A 23,368-nucleotide genomic window follows, 5' to 3' on the forward strand; every position below is an offset into this window, starting at 1 on the left:
AATTCACACGTGAACGTTCGAAATCTGTGTGACGGTAAGGTCCTCCCACCTCCCATCACGCATCGAGATCGCGAATGACTCGATGCCACCCGGAGCGACTTGTAGGACCCGCGTCAATATACTTCGGTCGAGAAGGAGATCACCGGCATCTCTCTACATTCGCTGAGATCGAGAGCTCTCAGGAAATCTTTTCCCACTCTCGCGATAGGAAAAGCTGCAAACATCAAGGTTGCCGAATGGTGATCCCTCTGATGTTGAGCCGATCGATAATTATTGCCCCTCCGATGGCATCTGTTGAAAAGTTCCGAGCAGATTCCGTTGCCTCCCAGGATGGAGCGAAAAGTCGGGGGATGGATTCATCCTTGAGGACAACCTGCCTACGGAGATGACATCCGTAGGTTTGGGAGCTGGCCGACTTTCCGACGAGCACTTTCGGGCTTGTACAGGATCAGATGCCAGCTCATCAAGGCCCGGTAAGTTCGAAGCGCGCGCCGTTTCGGAATCCAAGGCGGAGAGAAAAATCGAGAGTCGTCGGAGAGACACGGGCAGCTGACGCAGTATGCGGCGCGATTAGATATTCGAAGAGTGCACACAGAGCTTTGGTCGGCTTGTGAGGTTATTGCAGGTAATTCCTTTATTTCTCGAGGATATCTCCCGCTCTCAAGGCTCCTTGGCCTTCTCTGATCGGAGCACCGGTCGTCTTTTGCAAGTATTCTGTCTCAGATTTCTCTCTGAAAAGAAAACTCTCCCGAATTCCAAGCTAGAAGAAATAGAAATATCGATCATTCAAAACTATTTGGGAAACGCATCGGCATTCGGAATGCCCGCAGTCGACTCGAGCGCTCAATAACAGTCTCTGTTATCGGAACTCAAGCGGGTATTGGGATCTTGAGCGAAGGGGGGGAAAGAAAGGGGGCGGAACGTGTCCTTCGATCCGAAAACCGGCTCTGGGGGATGCTATCACCGAGGAAGCTCACGATCCTTGGCTCGATTCATGGGCTCTGGCGATCTACATATATCAGTGAAGGATCTTCCGAAAGGCGGAATTGCATGAGATAGTCGCAGTAATTTGATAACCGCGAGCCTATAAACGATTACTTACGCTGAGTCAGGGTCGGCTCATTCATAACGCGATCCAAACCTTCGACTCTGATCTGGTTCTCTCTTCACGGAGAGGATTTTGTCCTAGATGGGAGAGCCGATGACTGGACCGAGCTTCCCTCCAACCTGAACTTGCCGCGGTCGGACTCGACTCAGTCATCATCGAAGCATCAGTCCCATATTTTTTCCCATCGAAAAGTACAGCATTCATGCATAACTCCATTCCGTCCCCGTTTTGATCAACAGGACATTAAGTTCGGAACGCTCCTCGTTTCTCCATCGACTTCAGGACCAATCCAGTTCCGAGCCGCGGCTTGTCGATACCTTTGTTTGGAATAATAAATTTACGAAGAACTCAATCGATACGATGGAGGAACCCAAGCCATCGTCGTTCAGGTGGGAGCTTGCAAGGACGACGGATTACAACTGGACGAGCTAAGATATATCGGTCCGACACCCGTGATACTGATGCTCGTTCCCTCCTCAACAGCACCGAGCTCATCGAGCTCCCAGATGATGTGCTCTATGCGATTTTCAACGAGTTGGACAGCGATGCTTTACTGTTCATATCGATCCTGCACAAACGATTCTTCACCTTGGTTGGACGATACTTCGACATACAGAAAAAAAGATAAAGAATTTCACGAGGCCCGTCCGGCTCTTTTTGTCGATGAAGGGAGCTCTCTTGGAAACGCTCGACCTATCGTACTGCTATCCAAGCCTGCACCACGTCCGCCTGTCCGTGCAGAAGTGTCCGAATCTTCTCGAGCTCAACCTCCTCAACGTCAACATTCCTCATGGAGATTTGAGGATCCTTCTCGAAAGCTTGAAACGGTTGAAGACCCTGAGTTTCGCTGTCGTGCCACCCAGTGGTGAGGCGCCTGGCCCAGAGCTTGATCCAGAGGCTTATCGGGAATATTACGAGCGGGAAGACAGTCGGGTCTTTCCGACCATCTCGAAAGTCAACGTCGAGGTCCGCCCCGAAACATGGACCCTGGAACCCCTTTTTGATGTATTGAACAGGTGCGAAGCTCTCGAGTGCGCGTTCATCAACGTGATCGGACCCGAGAAGCTCACAGATCGCGACCCACATCCGGCAATTGGGCTGCGACCGGAGCGGTGGCTGACCCTGCACACGGTCGTGCTCTCGACCAGCATGTCAGACTGTTCGAGATTCCATCGGCAGTGTCTGGAGAAGGTATTTGCGAGGAACGGCGATCCAAGAATCCCTGAATGGATCGCTACGCCGAGAGAGTGCTATGTGTTCGAGAAGGGCAGAATCAACGGGGAATCGCCGGTTGATCCCGATGATAGCTTGCTCAGCCAGGTGAACCACATTTTCTTCGAGCGAGCTGCGGATCTCAACGATTCACTGCAGGCCCTCGCCCCTAACGCTCGTGGCGTCCGGCTCACAATGAACCGGACAAGCGGGACGGAGCTCCCTCGGTACCTCACGCAGACGATACAGTCAAGAATTTCGACGCTCGTAGAACTGGATGTTGTCGACTGCCACGACTTCATTCCACCGCATGAACGTCGGAGCTTTTTCGAATCGTGCGGATCATTGGAAGCCTTAGCCATCTCTGTCTGCCTGCTGATTCCTCCGCCTCTTGAGATCGACGTTCAGCTGCCCGAGGCGCTAGAAGAGATGTTCCCGCGATGGAAACTGAGGCGCTTGTTCATCCAAGGCTTCCACTTTGCCCTGAATCGGAGGGATTCGAGGCGTCGGACGCGATGTCACCAGTGTAAACAGAAAATACGGACTCTATCCGTCTCCAGGACTCCATGCTTGGGGTACTTGGAAAATTTGGAGGAGCTAACCCTAGACCACGTCGCATTGACGAATTGCGTCCTCACTGAGCTGGTCAATACGAACGTGCACACGATGCGATTGATTCTGAACCGCGGGACTTGGGCCGAAGAATGGGATGAATTCCTCCAGGAGTGTAGGAATTTGAAGTATCTGTCTATCTCCTGCGAACGCTTCGAGCTTGAGGATTGCTCGCGCAATATAAGCATCTTCGATAAACTTCGCTACGGTCGGAACTTGAGGGAAGTGTGCATCGGTCTCGGCCCTTGCTCACATATACCAACAGCGATCGATGATGCCCTCCCGAGGCTCGAGGTTCTGCATACGCATTTCGTCAACGGTCCCTTGAGGATAGATAGCCCCGATGCAGTGGTTCTGAAGTCGACACGCAACTCTTTAGGCTCAGTGTTCACTTTCGAGCCAGATTCGTTCCCTCGAGGACCCGAAAGGCCCGCAGCGGCATGGAAAGCCGAGGAGCCTGCTATGGAGAGGAATCGCGAGCAGGGAGCTGAGGGAGGAATTGAGGAGGGAGCTGAGGGGGGGATCGAGGGAGGATCAGAGGAGGAAGCAGAGGGAGGAGCGGCGGAGGGAGCAGAGAGGGGAGCAGAGGGGGGACCTCAGGAGGGAGCCGAGGAGGAGGCTTATGCACTTCATAGAGCGTACACTCGGAGCTTGCACGGTATGTCGGGACGGAGGCTATGTTATCCGGGGAGCTTCATAGGATTGATCACACCGAAAGGATGGGAGTGAACTCGATAGGAGCAAGAGCTGAAACAAGCGGGCTTCGATGAAGAATAAATAAAAAATATTTTAATCGAGGTCGCCAGGTCTGACTGTATCCGGTGTTATGGGATGCATGAACTTCCTCACTCGCGTTCTTTTTCATTCCCTCCGGAATTCACCGAATTTTATTGACGGTTTAAAAATGAGCTGGGCTCGTTTCGGAAGACCGCGCTCTAGAGTTCTCGATGTCTGATTCAGATCATGCTCCGGGAATGCTAGAGGAGAATTGCATAAATGAGCCGTGAAACCAAGACGGCGAAAGTTATTCGAATTCGCCACTCAAAAAGTTCTGGGTGTGTTGAAATAACTCTACCGTGTTCACGGCGCCAGCTCCTTTCGATATCCTGAGAGACGCAATGTAGGACTAAGAGATACGGTGCTTTCTTCGTCCAAATACATATTCGACTTGAAGCCATGCGACAGGTGAGATCCGAGTTGAGCTCACGAAGCTGAGCTTGGTGCGGCTCATACAATCCATTGTGCCTGCCAAGGCGCTGTTTCGAACCGTGAACACACAACGCTGCGATCGAACCGACATTGTACAGGAAATCGAGGAAAAAGGCCAATCCGGCTATGTTGAAAGCATCCGCAGAATCGCTCTTGTCCGAGGCATCCGCAAACGCATTCCTGAAGTTGAAAAGGGATGAACCGGTTTCTAAGTTAGAGGCCATCGCCAGATCGGCACCGACGCGAATCGAATCGAAATCCTATGGAAAAGCATCCCCATCATGAGAACCTCTCATATTATTGGTCTTCAAAAACGCCTTCACCTAAGTATATTAATGATCTCAAGGTGAGAGGCGGATTTTTTATTGCAGTGACGGGAGTGCTGGGAAGGAGACGTCGAATCTCTCTGTTGTATTCCGGCTCTCATGCCAGGAGTCTACGAGAAACATACAGGCCTCTCGAACGAGCCGATCATATCGGTTGATTCGTTCTGTCCGGACCGAAATCGATTATGGTCGGTGGATCCTTGATGATGTCGTCGTCCAAGCTTGAACATAAATTCAAGCGGTAGTGGAGCAGAAGATAGTCGGCTCCTCTCATGAGTTCAGCTCCTGAAACTCCCCGGAGTTTATTAATCGCGATCTTACATTAGAAAGCCGAATTCCACTCTCGCGGCCGATTTCACATTGCGTGGTATTTATGCGTTGACCAGCCGTCAATGGACTTCGACTGAAGCTGGGTTTCCATCGCGCGTACGATACCCGCGATGGTATCCGCGAACGTATTAACGACAAATATTTCGTGGAGCCCGCTGAGTCGCACTTTTTTTTCGTCAATAATGATTTGTCGAGCCCGACTCAGTCTTATAAAGGTTATTTCCCTGCCCTAAAATCGGAGGACCTCGGGTGGTCAGGGCGAGTTTGCTCAGAACCGAGGAGCGATTCTGCTTCAATCTCCGCCGCAAATATTTTTCGGAAGCCTTCAGCGTCCACGTCAGAGACTTGAAAAAACTCCTCGGAGGGTCCCGGTCCGCCGCGGTCGTGAGCGACGCGACGACAGACCTCGAGGATCGTTGCGTCCTGAACGTCCTGGCAGTCCCAAGCCGCGACAAGCTTGTAGAACCCTCATTCGAAGCGTTCCTCCCTGAATCCAGACAGCGCCTGAGGGAAAATCGAGAAGCTTCCCCCAACTCCAGTCTCCACGAGATGCAAAGCTTGGTTCCGAACAGCGCCCTACCACACAGAGCATCTTGAGGACTCAGCGGTTTTCGGATTTTCGGAGAATCGTGAATCCCGGCCCCGGCAAGAGGACCGGCGGGGTTCCATTCGTACAATCGACGGCATGCGAAGTCTTCGACTTAGTATTTCTACGGGGGAAGACTCTTCGAGATTCCACCGCCCTCCGACAGCTCGGTGTCTTCTGGGATTCTGACCCCTGTCCCGAGTTTTCGCTCCAGGAAACGTGAATGGGCTCACATTGTCTGCGAGCATGCGTCGGTGGAGAGGTTTCCCCGCTGATGCTTGATCAGTACTCAGGTACTCTGAGGTTTCTGGCCGAATCGCCTGATCTGATGTCCCCGATTCCCTCGGAGCACTCCCAAAGCTCACTCCGAAACTCTAGGTCCTTCCCTGCGGGAACACATTCCGACTTGGCCATTATCGAACTACGGTAGCCTGGGCGGTGGATGAAAGCTTTCGAAATGACGCGTTTTTTGACGCAACCTACCGGAAGTGAACCTCGTCGGCGTGGACTTGTACCCGGGGTTGCATCCTCACAGCTAGACTTCTGAGCTGACCAGAGGGTTTGTCTTCAGGCATGGTGCGGCGAGCCCTTGATTCTGTCAACGATCCATCCGAAGGGCGAAGTCATAGCATTGAAGTGAGGCACTAATAAATTATTTGCGGAAGAGCTTTTGAGATCTCGGTCAGATTGCCTCGAAGCAAGTGGAGTCTTTATCGAATCGATAACTTCCAGACTTTTGTCGTGAAGAGCGCTGCTTCCGACGGAATCATCTGCTCATTGCGGGAACGTTACCGTTGACTTCCTTGACCCTAGCCAAAGTCAGAATGAGCTCGCAGAACAGCTTGGAGTGACTCGTGAAGCCGCTCCTCTACGCCTCGAGGCTTCGGGGAGAGTCGTGAGACAGAGGTCTTCCTAATAAGCTGGAGGAACGACAGCAAGAAGGACGAGAGCCACAGGCGAACTGCTGATCGCTAGGAGCCTACAAGAATCGATATAGTATCGGGTTGTCAAATGAGATGGAAAATGGATATACTCCGAGAATCTTAAGCGCCGAGCGGTGTGGGTTAGCCATCCATCCCAACTACGGAGCCCTGTCAGTACTAGCGGAAACTACGTTGTGTGTTTTTCGGGACCAGAGGGAATTGGTAGTCTACGAACTCCTCGAACCGAGCAGAACCGTCAAGGCAAATGATCCGTGATGATACCAGGCGCAAATGATCGGGATGACCCGAGCTTTGGTACAGAAACGGCAAACATGGCATCAGTCACCTACAGTCATCGGAGGAAGGGACTTGGACGAGCTTCGATGAGAGATGCTGCCCCACCCGCCTAACTCGTCGGACCTGGCCTCTTCCGAGTGCCACGGTTTTTTCTTCTTGAGCCTTGAGTCACGTTCTCGCACAGCAGCGACCCGCGAATCACGAGGAACTTCGCGGACAAGAAGAAAGAAGAGCGGAGAAGGATTCCGAGTCGGACGGAGGACTGCATCGCTCATTCGTCGTTGTATCTCATCGATCAACATCGATCTACCCGGCAACGCAAAAAATGATTTCATTGACGCAAGATGGTCTCCTCTACGCCCGCAGCGCCTCTTCCGAGAGCTTCGTGGGCGGCCCAGAGCGACGGCTATGCGCTGATCGGCGGGGGGGCTCATTCCGGCTTCCATTGGTGACGCTCGGGGTGCTGCTTCTCCGGTCAGGTACAGAAATTATACGCGCATCGTGTGAAGTTCTATAGGATCTGGACGGGGGACGGATTCCGATGGGATCGGTCTCGAAATTCCGAATGCTTCAATTTTAGCTGCGGGAGTCTTCCATTGTGACCACGGAATTCTGCGTCCTCTTAGATCAATCTCACCGGAATCCTATGACATACTGATTCCTCGGGTCTGGTTCTTCGAAGCGGCTTTCTTGTCGTCACCGTTTATCGCTCAGTGCCACCAGCGTGCTTACAATTCATACGCTGCCGACCTGAACTTCACGATTGCCAGTGGGATCCCAAGTGTTCATTGTTGTGCTACCGACGTTCGGGACTAGGACAGCGAATCCTTCAATCGAAATTTCCACTAAATCTCATTTTACTAAGTCGAGTACACTACTGTGCGACAATCATGAAGCTGGGGAAGATTCGCAAGTCTGAGAGGCGAGATGACTGAAATCAGGGTCCAAGTAACCAAGGACGTCCCCCTGGGAACTGTCGAGCGACAAGTCGTTCTCGCGCATTATCATGTAGAAGGCGTTGCCGTAAACTTCATCGCTGCGTGTACCGACCGTGGGGTCCGTGTGTGCGAAATTCGGATCGGTGACCGCGAACACGTCTAAAAATAAATGAACTCGGACTGTAAGCTGCTCCTGGAATCTCATTGGATATTCTGCCCGATGAAACTCAGGAAGACATCTCCCGTATCCCGTAGCAATGGATACATTAGGTGCCTCGTACATTTATCAGGATTGAGCCGCCCCCCGATGATGTTCGAGCAGAGTGAGTTCCGGATTCTTCGGTAATCCTGCGGTTGGCTGAATACCTCGTGATTCGCTTGGAGTATGGCCACCGGGGCTGTCACAGCGCTCAAGTCGTACTCCTCCACATTATCCTGCGAGAACATAAGCCGTTTCATGTCCTTTCATCGAATACGTAGAACGAGATCTGTCGGCTGAAGCGCTCACAGGACACGGGGGATTCTTTTCGGAATGGACAAGCAGACATTCCGATCCTCTTCGGGTGGGCTAAGAGAAGTTCGAAATTGGAAAAACTCACTGAGCGCTTACCAGATTTTCTCGGACATACACCACATGGGCCAGGGCCTCTGGAACGCTGCCAAGAATATTTCCGAGACTCCTATCGTACCAAGATGGCGAATACGATTGGAACTGCTCGCTTCGAGAGTTTTGAGTGAATTGAATCAATTCACGCGTTTTAACGCCATCGGGAACGCCGCGAATGAAGACTTTCTCAATTAGGTCCTGAAAAATACGATGTAAAAACTCTGGGATACATAGGTGAGCTACCGATCGGGCCAGCCAGAATCAGTCAGAAAAGTGATAGATCACGTTCACTGGGAGCAAAAAAGTAGTGAAGGATCGTGACTCACGATGTCGAAGTTGAGGGGGCTGATGCAGTCTATGGTCCCTGTCAACAGAGCGTTGTAAACGCACCGGGTCCCAATAGGCAAAAGGTGACCGAGAAGGTCGATGGCACGGGGTACTCCGGGTAAGCGGAAAATTCCGAAGTAAAAATTTGAGTCTACAATGTCTGAGAGCGGAATTCCGAACTGGAAAGAGGAATGGGAGGGTCCTTTCAAGGAAGGAATCATTGTGTACCAACGTGATGGAGGATCTCCACTGTTCCCTTGTGACGAACGAGGAACGCCGCTACCGGATTTACTCACAGTCTTGATGGCGACTTCCAATACGCCCATCAGGCTGCTAATGAGGGCGACCGGTTTTGTGATCGCAGTCACAGGGCACATGAGGATGAGAAGTCGAACTTTCTGGTTGTACTCGGGCTTGTTGGCGAGGAGTCCGAGAGAAACATATGCGCCTTTCGAATAGGCGACTATATTGAGAGTTTCCTGGTTTGTCCTTTGCAGTACGAAATCGATCGTTGCGGGAAAGTCTTTGAATATGTTGTCGTCCAGACTGGAATGGAGGCCAGAACCGAGGGGGGGAGCGTTCAATGGCAATCCTTTCGAAAGACTTCTGACGATTGCAATCACATGGATTTTCTCTTGACGTCATCCTTCGAGATTTGTATGTTTGATGTCTAGTAGCTTACGTGGAGTTCACGAATTCATCTCTAGTCAACGGACTATACGAAGAACCTCGGAAGTTGATGATATATACATCGTAACCGTTGTTTGCCAGGATCATTGCAAAGCTTTGTTCCGGCTTATTCAGGAGGAAGACATCGCCACTCACAAGGAGAGAATGAGCCATTAGCACTGGGATCATGGTTCCATTGACTCTGGGGTTCCAGAGGTGATGAACTCTGATCGTGACGTCGTCTTGCGTCGGTACTTCAAGCCACTCGAAGCTCAGACCGTGAGCACGGACATATGTGTCCTGAAATCATAGGGAATTCCGGTAGAAAATGAATTACCATCTATCCCCCCGAGATAGGGGGATAGGGGACTTCATTGGCTTCCGTTTCATGCCGAAATCGTGAAAGATCTCTCGAGGTAATCAGCGACGGCGACAGCTACAAAGCGAGAGGATTCGAAGATATCGAGAAGATCGCTCAGCCGAAGAAACACAAGCCGCACGAGAAGCGTATGTTTCTCAACAGCGACGAACTCGAGCTGATCCAACGGCAACACAGATCGCAGAAGTATATTGCTCCGAAGTAATGCGCCAAAGTCTCTCACATGGAGATTCCTATGAATGCCTGTATATACAGCAATATAAGGATTGGCGCGGGGCGCCCGCACGGCGATATTCCGGAAGTATAAAGCGAAGTTTTTGTGACTTTGTTTCTCCTCGATGCGCACCCAAACCGCTCAACCAATTCTCCTCAATTTTGTGCAGCTTCAAGATCACATCGAGGAGGAGGATATAGGCATACCAAAAAGTGTCAAAAAAGAAAGATGGAATTTATGCTGAGCTTTTCCCGCATTTCGAACAAATGTCGTCGTTTTGTTCGGACTGGGGGGACGGCTCGAGCAGTCATTGAATCATAATTTTCATCATATCTATGTCCTCATACGAATGGGAGAAGGAGCAGAGTGGCAAAAGGAGCAGGAGAATGACGGGATGAGGAACGGGAGAACATACGAACGGGAACTCTTGAATCATGATGTCGATACTTTCATACGAAAGCTGAAAGGAACGGGAGACGAGAAAAGTGACGGGGAGGGAGACTGTGGAAGGAACGGGCAAAGGGACGCCAGGAAAGACGGGAAGGCAACTTCCTTGTCAAAAAGGAAGTGAAACTGAAAGTCCGGGAAACGCAGGACAAGGTATGGAGAGAAGGGATGTCCCGGAAACCAAGCCTTCAGATATACCATAAGTATAGAGAAAGACGAGGACTGACCGCGGTCGGCACGTATAACAGTAGAAGAGGTAGTACCCAGCTCGCACTAGCGAGAGCAGGTATGCTACCGATTCGAAAATACCGCAGTTAGTTCCAAAACATCCACCCATGCTGCTGTTTGTGTGGGATGGAGGAGGAAAGTATCCAGCACGTGCTATTAGAATGCACCCCACATCACCCCAATGAAGAGAAACTCCGTAAGAAATTGGGACTCAAGGAGCTCCTGGACCGTGGAGTGCTGCGAAATACCAAGGAACTACTAGAGCGATCGGAGAAGGAGACCCGACCGATCTGCTGAGAAATCGCCCCTGAGATAGAAGGGATATGATCCTGTGATACAGTAAAAGCTCGTTATAACGACCCCCATTACAGCGAATTTCTCGGTACAACGAACAAGGAATTTCTCATGCTTTGGCCAGCTCGCCATAGGGATAGCGTTGAGCGGCATTCGTTACAGCGAAAACTCGGTACAACGAACCAGTTCCGTCGGTCCCTTCGTGTTCGCAGTAACGAGCTTCTACTGTATAGTATCGCAGGAACATATGGATCAATAGAACCATGAACCATAAACCATGGTGAAGGTAGACGGGAGAATCAGTTAATTTGACGCGGATACGGACGGAACAACGACGAAAAATCAACACTCTATCATTAGACCAATATTTTCATCATCATGCGCATCATTCACTTCACTCAACCTATTCCATGTGGAAGCAACGCGCCGCTGGGTCCGGCTGTGCATATATATAAACACACACACATGATGTGTGCTTATTTTGTACCATGAGAATTATCTGGGAATCCCTGGTTCTCGAAAAGTCTCACAAATGAGGAACTTCGACTCGCGTAGCGCGTAGCTGCTTTTTGTTCATGCCCTTCTTCTACCGCCTGCATCCCCTGTATTCACGACGAAAATGGGATCGGTTTTCTACAATATCTACCGATTTTTCACACTCACCGTTCCCTGCGACCACAGGCTGGCATCTTCATCTCGTCCCCTGTTTCTCAGAGGTTCATAGCGAAGCTGCTGCGCGAAGCTCACTCCTAGGAAAAGGAGAAGCGAAGAAAATGTGTAGATATTCATCTCTAGAGCTCCCTGCTCGTCGGCGACGATGTCTGATCCCTGAAGATCTCCCCTTCGTGCAGGACCTGCGAGGACAGAGGAGGGGGGAAAATGTTGCCCGGATAAACCTTCGGAGCAGAGATTGCTCTCGATGATCTAGCTGGGAGAGTGAACGTTTCCGACGAGCTCTGAGTCAGGTGTCAGACGCGGTCGACAGCTTTCCACGCCGGCATCCGCGAACAGTATCAGGCGGACTGAACTTTAGGACGTCTTCCCCAGCTGTCGGTATCCCAATCTACTTCCGAGGGCGAGGACGAAAGAGTATCATACTGATTTCGAAATGAAGCCCCAACGGTACAATTGCTTGTTTCGCTCGTCAAGGGAAGGAAGGATCGAATAATTTGTTGCGGCCCCCTCGCTTCCTCGAAACCCGTCTCCGGGAGATGCGCGACCGACTCATCCAGCGACAGCGCATCGGCATCAACCCTCATCGCTATGATATGTATTGGGTTTTGTTAACAATGTGGATATCAGAAGTCGATCACACACAGATGCGGAATCAGAACTTGAACGCGTGTAATTTGAGAGGCCTGTCGGTTCATCGGATGGATGATTAGAGAACATCCGTTTTAACAGCTAATCGCGCTCTGATATGCGATCCTTAGGCCGGTGTTGTCCTTCTCCAATGACATCCCGAAGGTCGAGGGTCCCAGACAAGGATCGTCGAGAGCACTCGCGAATAGGACATTTTCTGAGGTTCCTGGCGGCTACCGTAGCTCATATTCAATCCATTCCATGCAGGTTAGAACTCATTAAGTCGAATCCTTCCGGCGGGGAGTCTCCTCAGGTTCTCGGATTGAAGAGGAAAACCCTGGATGACTGCTCAGAATCATCCATCGTTCTCTCCGATTTTCGCTGGATAGCTATCATGCATCAGTCAAATACCAATATATAATGCCAGTGGTCTCGAATAAACTCTCGGAGCTAATATTGATCCTGAATTTACTGCAATTATGGCACGACTGCAAGACCTACACTGATAAATCTGATAGACTGATAGAGATTCATGATGAGGATTCCGTCAAGTGGTTTCGGTCAACAGGGTAGTACTCATCAAGCAAAAGTACTACAGAATCAGAATACGGGAATGATCCCACTCGAACTTATGACCGGCCCCGATATTCAGGGACGTTGAAAAAGCCAACGCGACCAAATCCGAGCTCCGATGGACATCACTGGTTGTCGACGCACAGATGAAGTGAACTGTCTTTGAATATCCGGCAAGCGATGAACCCCGGTTTGAGACGATGCTTCGGGACGATGCTCTCCCGAGAAGAACTGATCAGGCGAGCTTCATTCTCCGAACGTATGATTTGGATTATAAGAGAAAGCCAGGCTACGCCTATCGCGGAATCCTTCTTCCTTCCATCGCGCCTGGCATGCCGATTGCTCCAATAGGTGTCCTAATTAGTTCAGGCGATGAATCTGGGCTAGAATTTTATCTCAACATTGAGATGTATGTAGAACTAGATCGCAGCTGCGCATCGCCATGACGGTGGTGGTGATCTCGCGATGGCGTGTTCGACGAATCCGGCGGGTTTTCATGGAAGTGAAACAATTCAGATCTTGTTCCCGAGGTCGGAGAGGCCTAGCGAATCTCCGGTCTCACTCAGAATCGGCATCGCTAGAGGGAAGATTCGCGGTCAACTCAAACAGCCGTTTGCTCGCGTAATGTCGATAAATATAGAGCATTATAAATTATGCTTGGTCCTGGTCATGGCAGAGCTCCCATTCTCGACGACTCTGCTACCGGATATAAAGTCATATTCAAGCCATATTGGAAGTTTGAAATGATAATGGATAGTTTTCCCGGGTCGCATCGTGGTGGAGGTCACGGGATCGATTTTCTGAGCGCTTGAATTTGAAATATAGAATTTTGTTTCATGCGAAAGCAGGTCAAGCCGACGTATCGCCATAACATGGTATTGAAGGAAACACTACCGCATGATGAATGTCTATCAACGACACGGCCAGCTGGAGGAAAACGCGAAGGGGACGGACAAATGCTCTCATCGTCTATACCGAGCCGATTTCCGTCCTTCGGAACCCGATCTGCGTGGAACAAGCTCTCGAAGATACAGTCGGGTATGGTATCACAGCCTTTAGACTTTTCCAAGATTAGCCCCGCTGATGATCAAACCTCCATAGACTTCGTCGTCGGATTCTTCGAATTTTGAAGAGGAACTCGTTCTTCGATAAATCTCCGGAGAGGGATCCCGATGGAGACGTCTCCGCTCCCCGGCGACCCAATCTCCATCCTAGAATAAGACCCAAATTCTATTTCTAGCGTAAGTTCCCCCGTACTCGGATCTCGGAGAGAACTCGGACGGAATTCCAGATCCCGACGGGATGTCGGGCAGTCGATCCTTGACGCCGGGATATCCCTGTTTTTGTTCTCTGATTCCCACAGCGGGAGGATCGCATCACAGCACCTGTCAGTCGAGACGAGTCCACATAACTCTCTTTGAATATTCGTCCCCCAAATAGCGCAGGGAAAGCAGCCGTTATGTATGTTCCTTGCTGACGGCCACTTCCAGAGTCCGGACAACTTTCGACACATCTGAGCGACGGTTCTGGATAGATATTCGACTACGAAGTCAAACCTGTCGCAGACTGTTACGATGAGCAACTGGAGAGCTCTGCTCAGGTGTTCAATGTGGAATGTGGGCAAGACGACCAAAATGACCCAATGGTCTGGACGGTACGTTGGCTGTCCATACTGGACGTCAACTGGCAGTATCGAACTGGCAGCTCATTTTATTACATTACTCGGGCGAAACGGAATTCATGCCACGCAGCGCTTTCTGACCGGTACCGACTTCTCGACGACAATAAACGCAATGTCGACCTGGATCCTCCCCGAGCTCTCTCCCCATCCCCTAGACTTTGGTTCTCCCCAGCTCCCCTGGTCCTCACCGTCTTCTGAACTGTGGATGGACTGGTCGCTCCCCTCGAAGAGGTAGCGGGTCAGCCGTGGAATTTCAGCAGTCCCACGTGCTTTACCCTATCCCACCCAGTCGACGATGTCATTGGATACAATCTATCAAGGTTTTGTTCAGCGACTGCGACAATCAGCTGAGGGACAGCTGGGAACTGTTCCATGTGCTTTCTCGGAGTGGAGAATTTAAAATGATTCATTTGCTCCTCCGGCCCTCCCTCTTTCGAAGTGACCCGTTTATTCGCTTGGTCGTTTGTACAAATGATCGATTACCTCCATTAATGACGGAACATTCTGGATAAGTGGCGAGCATTTGTGTTCTGACTCTTGTGACGGCTGCTCGATTTCGTCGTTCTGCCTCCCGTAGCCGGCTCGCTATCAAGTCTTCTCAATAAAATATAAATTCCGGAATCGGAGCTGAACATGTACGAAATCTCAACTGGCACAGCAGGCGAGTTCAGAGTGTGCAATCCTTCCGGGATCACGTTGATCACATCGCTTGCAGGATTCAAGCGCTTTCGAACATGGATTCGGTAACCAATACATTCTCTCAGGATTCGTTTCCTGGCCTTGATTTTCGTCACAGTGGCATTGGTTCTCGTTTATCGGCGTCTTTCCCGTTCTCCGACGAGATCGGCAGCGCTAGGAAGGTTCCATCTGGTTGTATTTGAAGCTTATGCGTCTGTTGTAAGGCCAACATAGTTTCGGGAGACACGTGAACGACCTCGAGGAATCCCTCCGATATCAACTCATCCGGGACATTCTGGAAAAATCATCACCTCAGTTACGAGAATCGAGAGTGAACGGTAATACTGACTCGGAATCGATGCAGTTCCGGCTACACTATCGAATACCCACAGCATCGAGCGAAATCACGTCGCCCTCGACCGCGTGAACCGACGAGTGGACGCTGTCCTCGGCAGCGTCTTGGGAATCTGTCAGGAGATCATTGAATTCGAAGGGATGGGCTCGTAGAAGATGATTCACGTGGTCGTCTCCATTCGTTTCGCAGTCGTGAACCTCGTGAGTATCGTCGTCGTCAGACGCCGCTATCGATTCCCGAGTACTTCCGAGAGGCGTTGTCGCGCTCCCTAGAGCGAGAGGTGCCTTGGCTGCATGCGAGGCGGAGTTTTCTCCTGCAACGGATTCCTTCGGGGCTCTGCTCGTTTGCTCGAGGATTTCGAGTGCTTTCCGTTTCCGTCTGAAGGCGGTCCGACATTTCGAGTCGATCGACAACTTGATCCGGTCCCAGTCGCTCTCACTTATATTGAAGGTGAACACAAGGTGACCTGATGAATGAGACAAATAATCCGTATCGAGAGCCCTCCGCAACCCGTATACGGAAGCGTGACGATCGATGAAAAGCCTGGAATAAACAGCTTCCGAGCGGCCGAGAGCGGGAAACTCACACAAAATAGCGTATACGTAGACTGGATTCAGTTTCTGTTTTCCGTATTTACTGCTCCCGCTTATGTTGGCATTGGCTTGGACATCGCGGGAGAACAAGAGATCTAGTAGCTTCAGCGCCATCTTCTCAGGAGTACGACACGTTGCGTTGAGATCGAGGACCACTTTGGGATCCAGCGGTACCCGAACCCGCTTCTTCGGGTCGCCGTCGTCTCCCAGCCAGGAGCCCTGCATTGGCCGGAGTTAAGGAATTATTCCGGCGGCAGGAATTTCGAAATTTCATCACAGGAAAGCTCGGATAGCGGCTCCACGACTCTTATCCATGCTGTATGCTCGCACTCACGTTCGGGTAGTCTGAATGACTGTTCAGAGCGCTGATGAGTACTGTGCCATTCTGAACGAAATACGGTGTGCCATCTTTTGCGATTTGTGCACCCGAAGATTTGGCATCGGTTCTGGGTTCGCTGTGAAACAATTGAAACATTCCGTCTCCGCATCAGTATTACCGACTACGTTTCCCAATCTCGAACCGCCTGATCGGTCTCATCTCAGGCGACTCTCATGACCAGCTTTTCCGATCGAGATCTCATCGAGCCAATGGATCGATTTTTGGGACTGGGCCAACCGGGCCATCGAATTGCTCGGGTCAGCCCTCGGCTCGGAAGCCGATCGGAATCGACACTGAATCCGAGCATGGATACCTGGCCGTGGGCTCCGCTTCGTCCTCCGGGTCGCAGTAACGAGCGCAGCATCGGCAGCCGCTGATTCGGTCTTCCAGCTTTCTGCATCTGTCACTCAAGTCAGAAACCCGACATTCCAGCATTCCCAAGCGATCCAAGAGCTCATTGCGGAACGATGTCAAGAAGTCCTAGAATAGTTAGTGAGTGATCATCTACTCTCCCGCGGAACCATTTATATGAAGATGGCTCGAGATTAGATGGGGGATCTCCAATAGACAACTTTTCTGATGGCGAAGGAAGCGCGTGTTCCCGACTCGATGAACTCACCATGATGATGCCATTATCACCAGTCATACTGGAGCTATCCTCCCCTGTGGAGTAAATGCGATACTTTGACCGATGTACATCGTTTGAGTGTGTTTCCTCATGCTTAAATGATAATCCATTGGAGGCCGATCCGTCTCAGGATACCAAGGTAGCAAAACAGATTCTCTCCTTATTCGGAACTGGTAGGACACACTCATTCGAGAGAAGAATCGGCACACCACTAACCGTGTACTTTGACCTGTTGGAGCTCCATGATCAAGACGTCACACCGAATAGTATTTCTGATGGAGATCTTCTTGGATTTCGAGCTTCTCTTCTCTCTATCGATCCCAGCGACGGCGGTCTTCGGCCGGTAGGGTCTCCTCCCCGCGAGCCCGAGACTCTACCTGAACGAGCGAACGCTGAGCTTCACAGGCAAATTACATCATGGGACAGAGATATCCCATCCGAAAGCGCTGTCTGAACCGATCAGCTGGGAACTTGGCTCGCTCCTCTGTCTCTCAATCTGTCGTCGTCGGAGTTAGACATGAAATTCGGATTGTACGCTTTTTACGGCGTCTTTTCGCACGCTTGCGCGCCTGCTCAGGAAGGCGTGATATTCTGCTTATGTCGAGCCGATGGGTAGAGCGTACAAGAAGTACGCGGGGTAAAATTCCACGAAGATGGAATCTGTCGACGGGAGAGGGCTGGCGATGATGCTAGTGATCTTTGCTGAAAGTTTGACCGGAATGGGGCGGTTCCTTCGACCGTTTTTGAGCCGTACTTGATCAGTGATCAAATTCGACGGAAAATCGTTCTTAGGATTGCTCGGTCCGACGTGATCCTGGCGTAACCATTGATCATCATTTTTATAGTAATGGATTATCCTGGTGTGGTCAACCATCGCGGCTCGTCCTGGACCTAGACACTGCAACATCATACAGCGTTCTCATGATGATGCGCCGTGGAAGTTTGATCCGAGCTGCTTCTATCGCCCTCGCTTAAAGTTTCAAGCGACGATGCGTCGGAAGCATGGGGACTGGAGAAGGTCGGTATCGCAATCCTCTCACGGAGGTTGCGTCGACTGAGATGGGACCCCTTCTCGCGAGGAGGTTCCTCGAGAGGGCACAACGCATGCCTTCGAATAGTGGACTTCCATGCCTCGCACATTTTGCTTGTATCTGCCGGACTTTTCGGGTATACTTTGGAGTGAACTCATGGAACGCGAGACCATGAGCCAGGGTCGTTGCGAGCGCCTTTCATTTTTCCCATAATCGGAATCCACTAGCTGATGGAAATAATAAAAAGGTCAATTACTGACTGTTGCCAGCGACCGGGAAGCACTACTTTAAGTGGACCACTCGGGAGCACCATATCGGAGCATCGTTGAACACACCCTGGATCTCCGACGGCATTTTCAAGCCGGCGCGGCCTCGCCCATGAGGACCGCTTCGAGTTCCTCTCCGACAGAAACCATATTCCCTGGAATGAATCAAGGATTCGGAGCTCCCAAGAGGTTTGAGGGATTCTCGTAGATTCGCACCGCCACGAGCGGGGCGATCCTTTCCGGAGAAAGATTCAGTGTCGGATATATCAGAATCGAGTCGTTTCTCAGGGATTATTGCCCGAACGAGTCTCAAGATTCTCCGACTACCATTGAGTCTCCGGAATACACATAGCAAAGGTGCACAAAGTGCGGCCCGTAGCGTCTTCCTTTGCGGCACGCGGCACTTATCTTGATATCGGTGAATATCGAATCAATATCGCGTCTTCGATGAAATCTCGCGTGAAAAGCGTGGAGATGACCAGATCCTCCCCACTCCAGTCTTAGCGAAGACTAGATGTGGAGCACAGTCGTGCCCTGTCAAAACCTCATGGACGTCGGATTCAACTGTGAGACACCCTTGAAGAAAACTTGAAGCTAATCTACACATACTGAGTTTCCAGACAAAATAACCGTACTCAATAACTGCTTTCAAGCAAATCGTACCTTCGTGAAGCTCAACGCGAGGTGTAAGTCAACTTCCATCTGACGGGAACTGGAATTCCCGCATCGAAGCTCATCACTCATCAATTCTGTTCTCTTACTACAAAAAGCATGTGTGGAAGAGCTCACGGGTTGTTTTTCGTCCGCAGGCTCGAATCCGACTCCGTGAAAGAAGGATCGAATAAGCCATGGCGAGCTACGGAAAAATACCTCCCGGACTAAGGCCCGTGGGCCTAAGTTTGAGTGCTAGATAGCTGGATTGATGATGCCTGAAGTGGCTTCTCTGCCTCTCCCCAGACATAATCCATCGTTATCATTTTTGCATGTCCTCATCGTCATCGAATGTCCTTTCATCAGCATCAGAGCCCGCCGTGGTCGTTTCACGGAGACAGCTTTCGCTTTTGAAGAGCTGTGAAGTTTTCTAGGCGAGATCTTGTCCTTCCTAGAAGAATTCATGTTTCGTGAAAATTATGGTGACTTCAACGTCGGGAACGTCCGAATGCAAGGGATCTCGCCGTCGTCGGAATCGTCGAATTCCAGGCTCCGTCCTGACGGCTTGACCCTCACGCCCTGGCGCGCGGGCAGATGTTTGGTCTGGGACGCTACGGTGTGGGATACCCTTGAGCCCTTACACACAGGCGTCGCTTTCCTTTCTTCACTACATCCTTCTGTCTTTTTTGCCGTTTTTGGCGGTGATGTTCTCTAGGTATTCCATCTGTTCCCACAGGTATGTGGTGATGTATCAGTATCGGGATGAACATGACTACGGCTCCGACGGCCATGGCGACTGCCAGGGCTTCAAATTCCGTAGGTTCGTCTCCGTGTTCTCTGTTGATCGTCAGCGTCGCCGCCCGCTCCGCCGCGGAAGTCGCGAACTTGGCGGAGAGGACGAAGTACGATAAGTATCGTGAGCTGGATGGGCGTTACATCGAACAACCGGTGGCATTTGAGACCCTCGGAGTGGTCGGCCATCAGACTGAGGCGTTTCTCAAAGACCTTAGCCGGCGGATCGAGGCTGCATCGGGAGACCGAAGAGCGACCACTTTGCTATTGCAGAGGCTAACCCTAAAGGTTCACCGCGGCAACGCGGCGGCTGTGTTCGGCTCCCTGCCTTCAGCAGGGGGGAAAGATGGCGTGGAGTAATTCATTTGTCCATGACACTTATCAGGGTAAATAAAATATATATTAAATGAGATAAATTAAGGCTGCATTGATTAGTAAAGATTTCGTAGACAATGGTCGAGCATTCTCTCCTGAACAATGATCCTTATCCTGAGTTCTAGATCCTTTTGAAGTGAGTCGTAGTGTCGATGTAATGAACCGGATGTTGATGTCTATGTTGACGGTGTTGTTGACACTTCCTCGTAGTCGCCATCACCCGCGCATCAGCAGGTGTCCGACGCCTGTTCACAAAACGCGAGGAGCAGCGATAGTGACGCGGTGCAGGACACATGGAGGAAATTCAGTTGTGGTCTAGGATACGGTCAGAATCGTGTCTCAAGCGGCTGTATCGAAGCTCCACGAAATTCGGCACCGCGGGAAGAGTTTCTGGGGAAAATGCTCGACTGATGGGGGAGTACCCCAACCTGTGGTTCCAGATGTCACGACGAGGGTTGTGAAAGCCCGGTATCGTAAAGGTCGGTACTGCTGCGTAAGATCCGTACTGTTATCATTAGTGTTCTCTTTCGTCGTCCGGAGTGATCCGAATAGAGCGGATAGGATGCGTCAAAGAGAGATAGCCTTGGCCTTGGGGCAGGTGACCTGTAGTGCATGATTCCCGAAAGTACTCATCCCATAATGGAATCTCGGTCAGTGCCGAATAACTACTACCCCGTCAGTAAGCGGCGAGCTGAACGGAACACTTCAAGCCGACCGACAAGCGTGACGGTCGAGTTAAGCTCGCACATATAGCGAACGTCCGCGAAAGCCTCGAATCTCGAGCTCTACGTCCCTGCAGATGCGGCGCAAACAAGACTTCTCGTCTCCTTGTCCCCCGCCTCCGAAACGGCGGCCCGGAATCTTGAGCAGAGCCGCCAGGGGCTCTGCGAGCAGCGCGAAACAGGAGCTGACAGAGAACCGAATGGGGACTAATTCAGAATCATCTCGGGAAGGCGAAGCGCCAGCCATGCTCTATCGTCTGATGCCTCGGGATCCTCTTCCTCAAGGAATTAGAAGTCCGAAGTCTCAGACACAAGCAGTTGAAACACCGGTCGTCATGGTCGTCAGTGACGCCAGTAAGCTTCTCTCCATTCTCCACAAATTTTGCACTTCGGAGTCAGAGCTCCCTCGAGTGCAGTGAATGCATTTTCTCAATTTCCAGACGAGGATACCAGCGGCGGATTCCGCGACGCTCAAAAGACGCTTGTGGTTCATGTCAAACAGCTGTACGACGAAACGGATGAGAGCAGCAACCAGGCTGGTACAGTACAGCCTCAGGGAGAGGAGAGACCCCTGCGTATTATGAATCACAAGAACTCGATCTGAAGCTCTGAATGTACGACAATTGACGATCTCCGGAGCTAAGGCAGACTTTCTCGTCTCAGAGAGCCTGGGAGAAGCTCCTGTGAGCGTTTCGCTAGCCGATGATGGAGAGACCCTTTCGGAAAACGATTCGGGAGAGCCGGAGAGTTTCAATTTAACAGCCGATTGCGTAGTCGATTCGAGCGGCAGGATGTGGCGTGAGATTCCGCCGCACAGAGGTGAGCATTCCTGACACGCGATTCACACGAGAACTCCGACAGCTCATTTCGTGCCTTGGCGCGATTTCGTGAGTTTTCGGAGGTATCGAATTCACGAATCCTCGCGGGAATACATCTGTCGAGGCTTTTCCAGGACTGAAGGCTAATAGAGCCGGGGTTGCACGTTGGTACGAGGAGGGCCGAACCGATCGCTACCAGTGCCTATTCTGCAACGAAATATTCGGAGCTTGCGATTTGAGGTCTCATCAATTCGATCAACATAAGTATCGACTTCCTGAAGTTGGAAAATCTGCATTTCTGAAGTACATTCGCAGAGACAAAGTTCCTGTGAGTATAGGAGACCGGAAATGCATCGACATTTCGAGAGAGGAATCGCAAGCATTCCAAGCAGAATCCATCGTCGGGAGGAGACGAGTAATATCCGAATCGATTCTTTCAGGTGGCGTCCGCTCTGACTCCTGGAACTCGAGAGGGTACAGGAGCTTGTCCGCACTGTCCTCAAAGCTTCGCTAGAAGACTCGATCTCCTCACCCATCTGAATGTCGATCATGGTACGTGAATGGAAATGTCGGGAAATTCCCTGACCGGGTTGTCGTGATGGTTCCGGTGGTCGTTTACTCTCAGCCTCGTGAACTTGAATTACTGCTGCCGTTGTCTATTCGCCAGGGAAGCAATTCGTTCTATTTGATCTGGACTTCGACTCCGCCGACGAGTTCGACCAGTGGCTCGAAATAATCACCTATAAGTACATGACGGGATACACGAAGAATCGAACTAACGTGGCCCAGTCCGGGATGAAAACCCAGATGTACCTTTGCAGGTAGCTTAATCCTACGCTACGCTCATGTAACTGATACGTATGCTGTCGAGAGAGTCGACTGAAATCGCCGAAAGCAGGGCGATATTAATTCGATACACGAGATGATTTCCTCGATCATATTCAGGATGGAGGAGAAACCGCGGAAATCGAAAGTTTTCAAAACGGAACGACGTGCTCAAAATCGAACGCGGGCTCAATACTGTACAGCGCACTTGGTAGTTCGATTTCTGGAAGGCGGCAGACTTCATGTGAAAGGCAGCCCAACGCACATCAACCACGACGTCACGTTGTTCAGCGCTTGCCGGAGCTTGGACGACGTACCCATGGACGGCCTCCCGGGGTAAAATTTTCTGCTGGTCCTCGATCCTCCGTAAGGCTTTGCGCTCCGAGGAAGAGAAGCATCGACAACGTAAAATCGGGGGTACCTGGTCCTCTCTTTAGATCTGGACGAGAAGCTCTGTTGCTATGAACGACATTCCAGGTACGCCGCTGTTATATCAGCATCATCGAGGGGTATACCGAAAACAACTATCGATGTTTGCCAGAACATTTTCAAAAAAGCAGATGCCATGAAAAGCCTCCTGGGGACCTGTCCTGCTCCCGCGAACAAGAACGTTGTGAGTTTGCTTATCTCCGGATCTCACAGTGACGTCAATCCGATTCCCAGCGATTTTCTTTCTGTCGAGAATACGCAGCGACCATACTGATGTTTCAGGTGAAAATTCTCCATAGCAATCTATCAGCGATGCTCGACCCGATCTCGTCATACAAGCTGAAGGCCGTTGTTTTACAAGGAGACTCGGAAGAAATCGACAGTGTAGATCAGTGAACACCCAGATGAGCTGTTTTTGTCTTGGGTTATCGGAATCTCGAGGGTGGGCAGGAAGCCCCGAGCTACGAGGTCATGATCGATGTCACGCATATAAAATGGATTTGAATGCCTAGGCTTGATCTTCCTTCGGAGCTCAGGAAATTCCATGGAATTCAAGTGTGATGG

The 23,368-nt window shown here is 51.0% G+C and overlaps 3 protein-coding genes across 3 annotated transcripts; 1 reads left to right on the forward strand and 2 right to left on the reverse strand.

The window, feature by feature from the left end:
* Nucleotides 1-7,491: 7,491 nt before the first annotated feature.
* LOC100903194 (gastric triacylglycerol lipase) lies at nucleotides 7,492-11,495 on the reverse strand. Its single transcript, XM_003748451.1, has 7 exons — nucleotides 11,370-11,495; nucleotides 9,158-9,444; nucleotides 8,772-9,021; nucleotides 8,475-8,654; nucleotides 8,152-8,346; nucleotides 7,823-7,976; nucleotides 7,492-7,700 (listed from the first exon to the last, which is right to left on the reverse strand). The coding sequence occupies exons 1-7, from the start codon at nucleotides 11,493-11,495 to the stop codon at nucleotides 7,492-7,494; spliced, it is 1,401 nt and encodes a 466-aa protein (XP_003748499.1).
* A 3,431-nt stretch (nucleotides 11,496-14,926) lies between these two features.
* On the reverse strand, nucleotides 14,927-17,139 carry LOC100903339 (protein BANP). Its single transcript, XM_003748452.3, has 7 exons — nucleotides 17,112-17,139; nucleotides 16,887-16,930; nucleotides 16,581-16,747; nucleotides 16,223-16,343; nucleotides 15,882-16,107; nucleotides 15,331-15,761; nucleotides 14,927-15,235 (listed from the first exon to the last, which is right to left on the reverse strand). The coding sequence occupies exons 1-7, from the start codon at nucleotides 17,137-17,139 to the stop codon at nucleotides 15,053-15,055; spliced, it is 1,200 nt and encodes a 399-aa protein (XP_003748500.1). The 3' UTR covers nucleotides 14,927-15,052.
* A 3,928-nt stretch (nucleotides 17,140-21,067) lies between these two features.
* LOC100903483 (uncharacterized) lies at nucleotides 21,068-23,200 on the forward strand. Its single transcript, XM_003748453.1, has 9 exons — nucleotides 21,068-21,086; nucleotides 21,173-21,271; nucleotides 21,396-21,551; nucleotides 21,685-21,878; nucleotides 21,991-22,102; nucleotides 22,218-22,371; nucleotides 22,496-22,711; nucleotides 22,853-22,988; nucleotides 23,087-23,200. The coding sequence occupies exons 1-9, from the start codon at nucleotides 21,068-21,070 to the stop codon at nucleotides 23,198-23,200; spliced, it is 1,200 nt and encodes a 399-aa protein (XP_003748501.1).
* Nucleotides 23,201-23,368: the final 168 nt, after the last annotated feature.

Source organism: Galendromus occidentalis, unplaced genomic scaffold, assembly GCF_000255335.2.
Source record: "Galendromus occidentalis unplaced genomic scaffold, Mocc_1.1 scf7180000077532, whole genome shotgun sequence".
NCBI classification, from domain to species: domain Eukaryota; kingdom Metazoa; phylum Arthropoda; class Arachnida; order Mesostigmata; family Phytoseiidae; genus Galendromus; species Galendromus occidentalis.

What these genes read in the sequence shown, in the direction of transcription:
- LOC100903339 (XM_003748452.3), bottom strand. Translation starts at nt 17,139, where the DNA reads ATGGAGCTCCAACAGGTCAAAGTACACG. An exon ending in CCAACAGGTCAAAGTACACG is followed by an intron (nt 16,931 to 17,111) that starts GTTAGTGGTGTG and finishes TTTACTCCACAG; the next exon opens with GGGAGGATAGCTCCAGTATG. An exon ending in GAAGCGGAGCCCACGGCCAG is followed by an intron (nt 16,344 to 16,580) that starts GTATCCATGCTC and finishes ATTGTTTCACAG; the next exon opens with CGAACCCAGAACCGATGCCA.
- LOC100903194 (XM_003748451.1), bottom strand. Translation starts at nt 11,495, where the DNA reads ATGAATATCTACACATTTTCTTCGCTTCTCCTTTTCCTAGGAGTGAGC. An exon ending in GCCTGTGGTCGCAGGGAACG is followed by an intron (nt 9,445 to 11,369) that starts GTGAGTGTGAAA and finishes CTATGATTTCAG; the next exon opens with GACACATATGTCCGTGCTCA. An exon ending in GATGAATTCGTGAACTCCAC is followed by an intron (nt 9,022 to 9,157) that starts GTAAGCTACTAG and finishes CCTCCATTCCAG; the next exon opens with TCTGGACGACAACATATTCA.
- LOC100903483 (XM_003748453.1), top strand. An exon ending in TGAGAGCAGCAACCAGGCTG is followed by an intron (nt 21,272 to 21,395) that starts GTACAGTACAGC and finishes TTCTCGTCTCAG; the next exon opens with AGAGCCTGGGAGAAGCTCCT. An exon ending in CTCCCGCGAACAAGAACGTT is followed by an intron (nt 22,989 to 23,086) that starts GTGAGTTTGCTT and finishes CTGATGTTTCAG; the next exon opens with GTGAAAATTCTCCATAGCAA.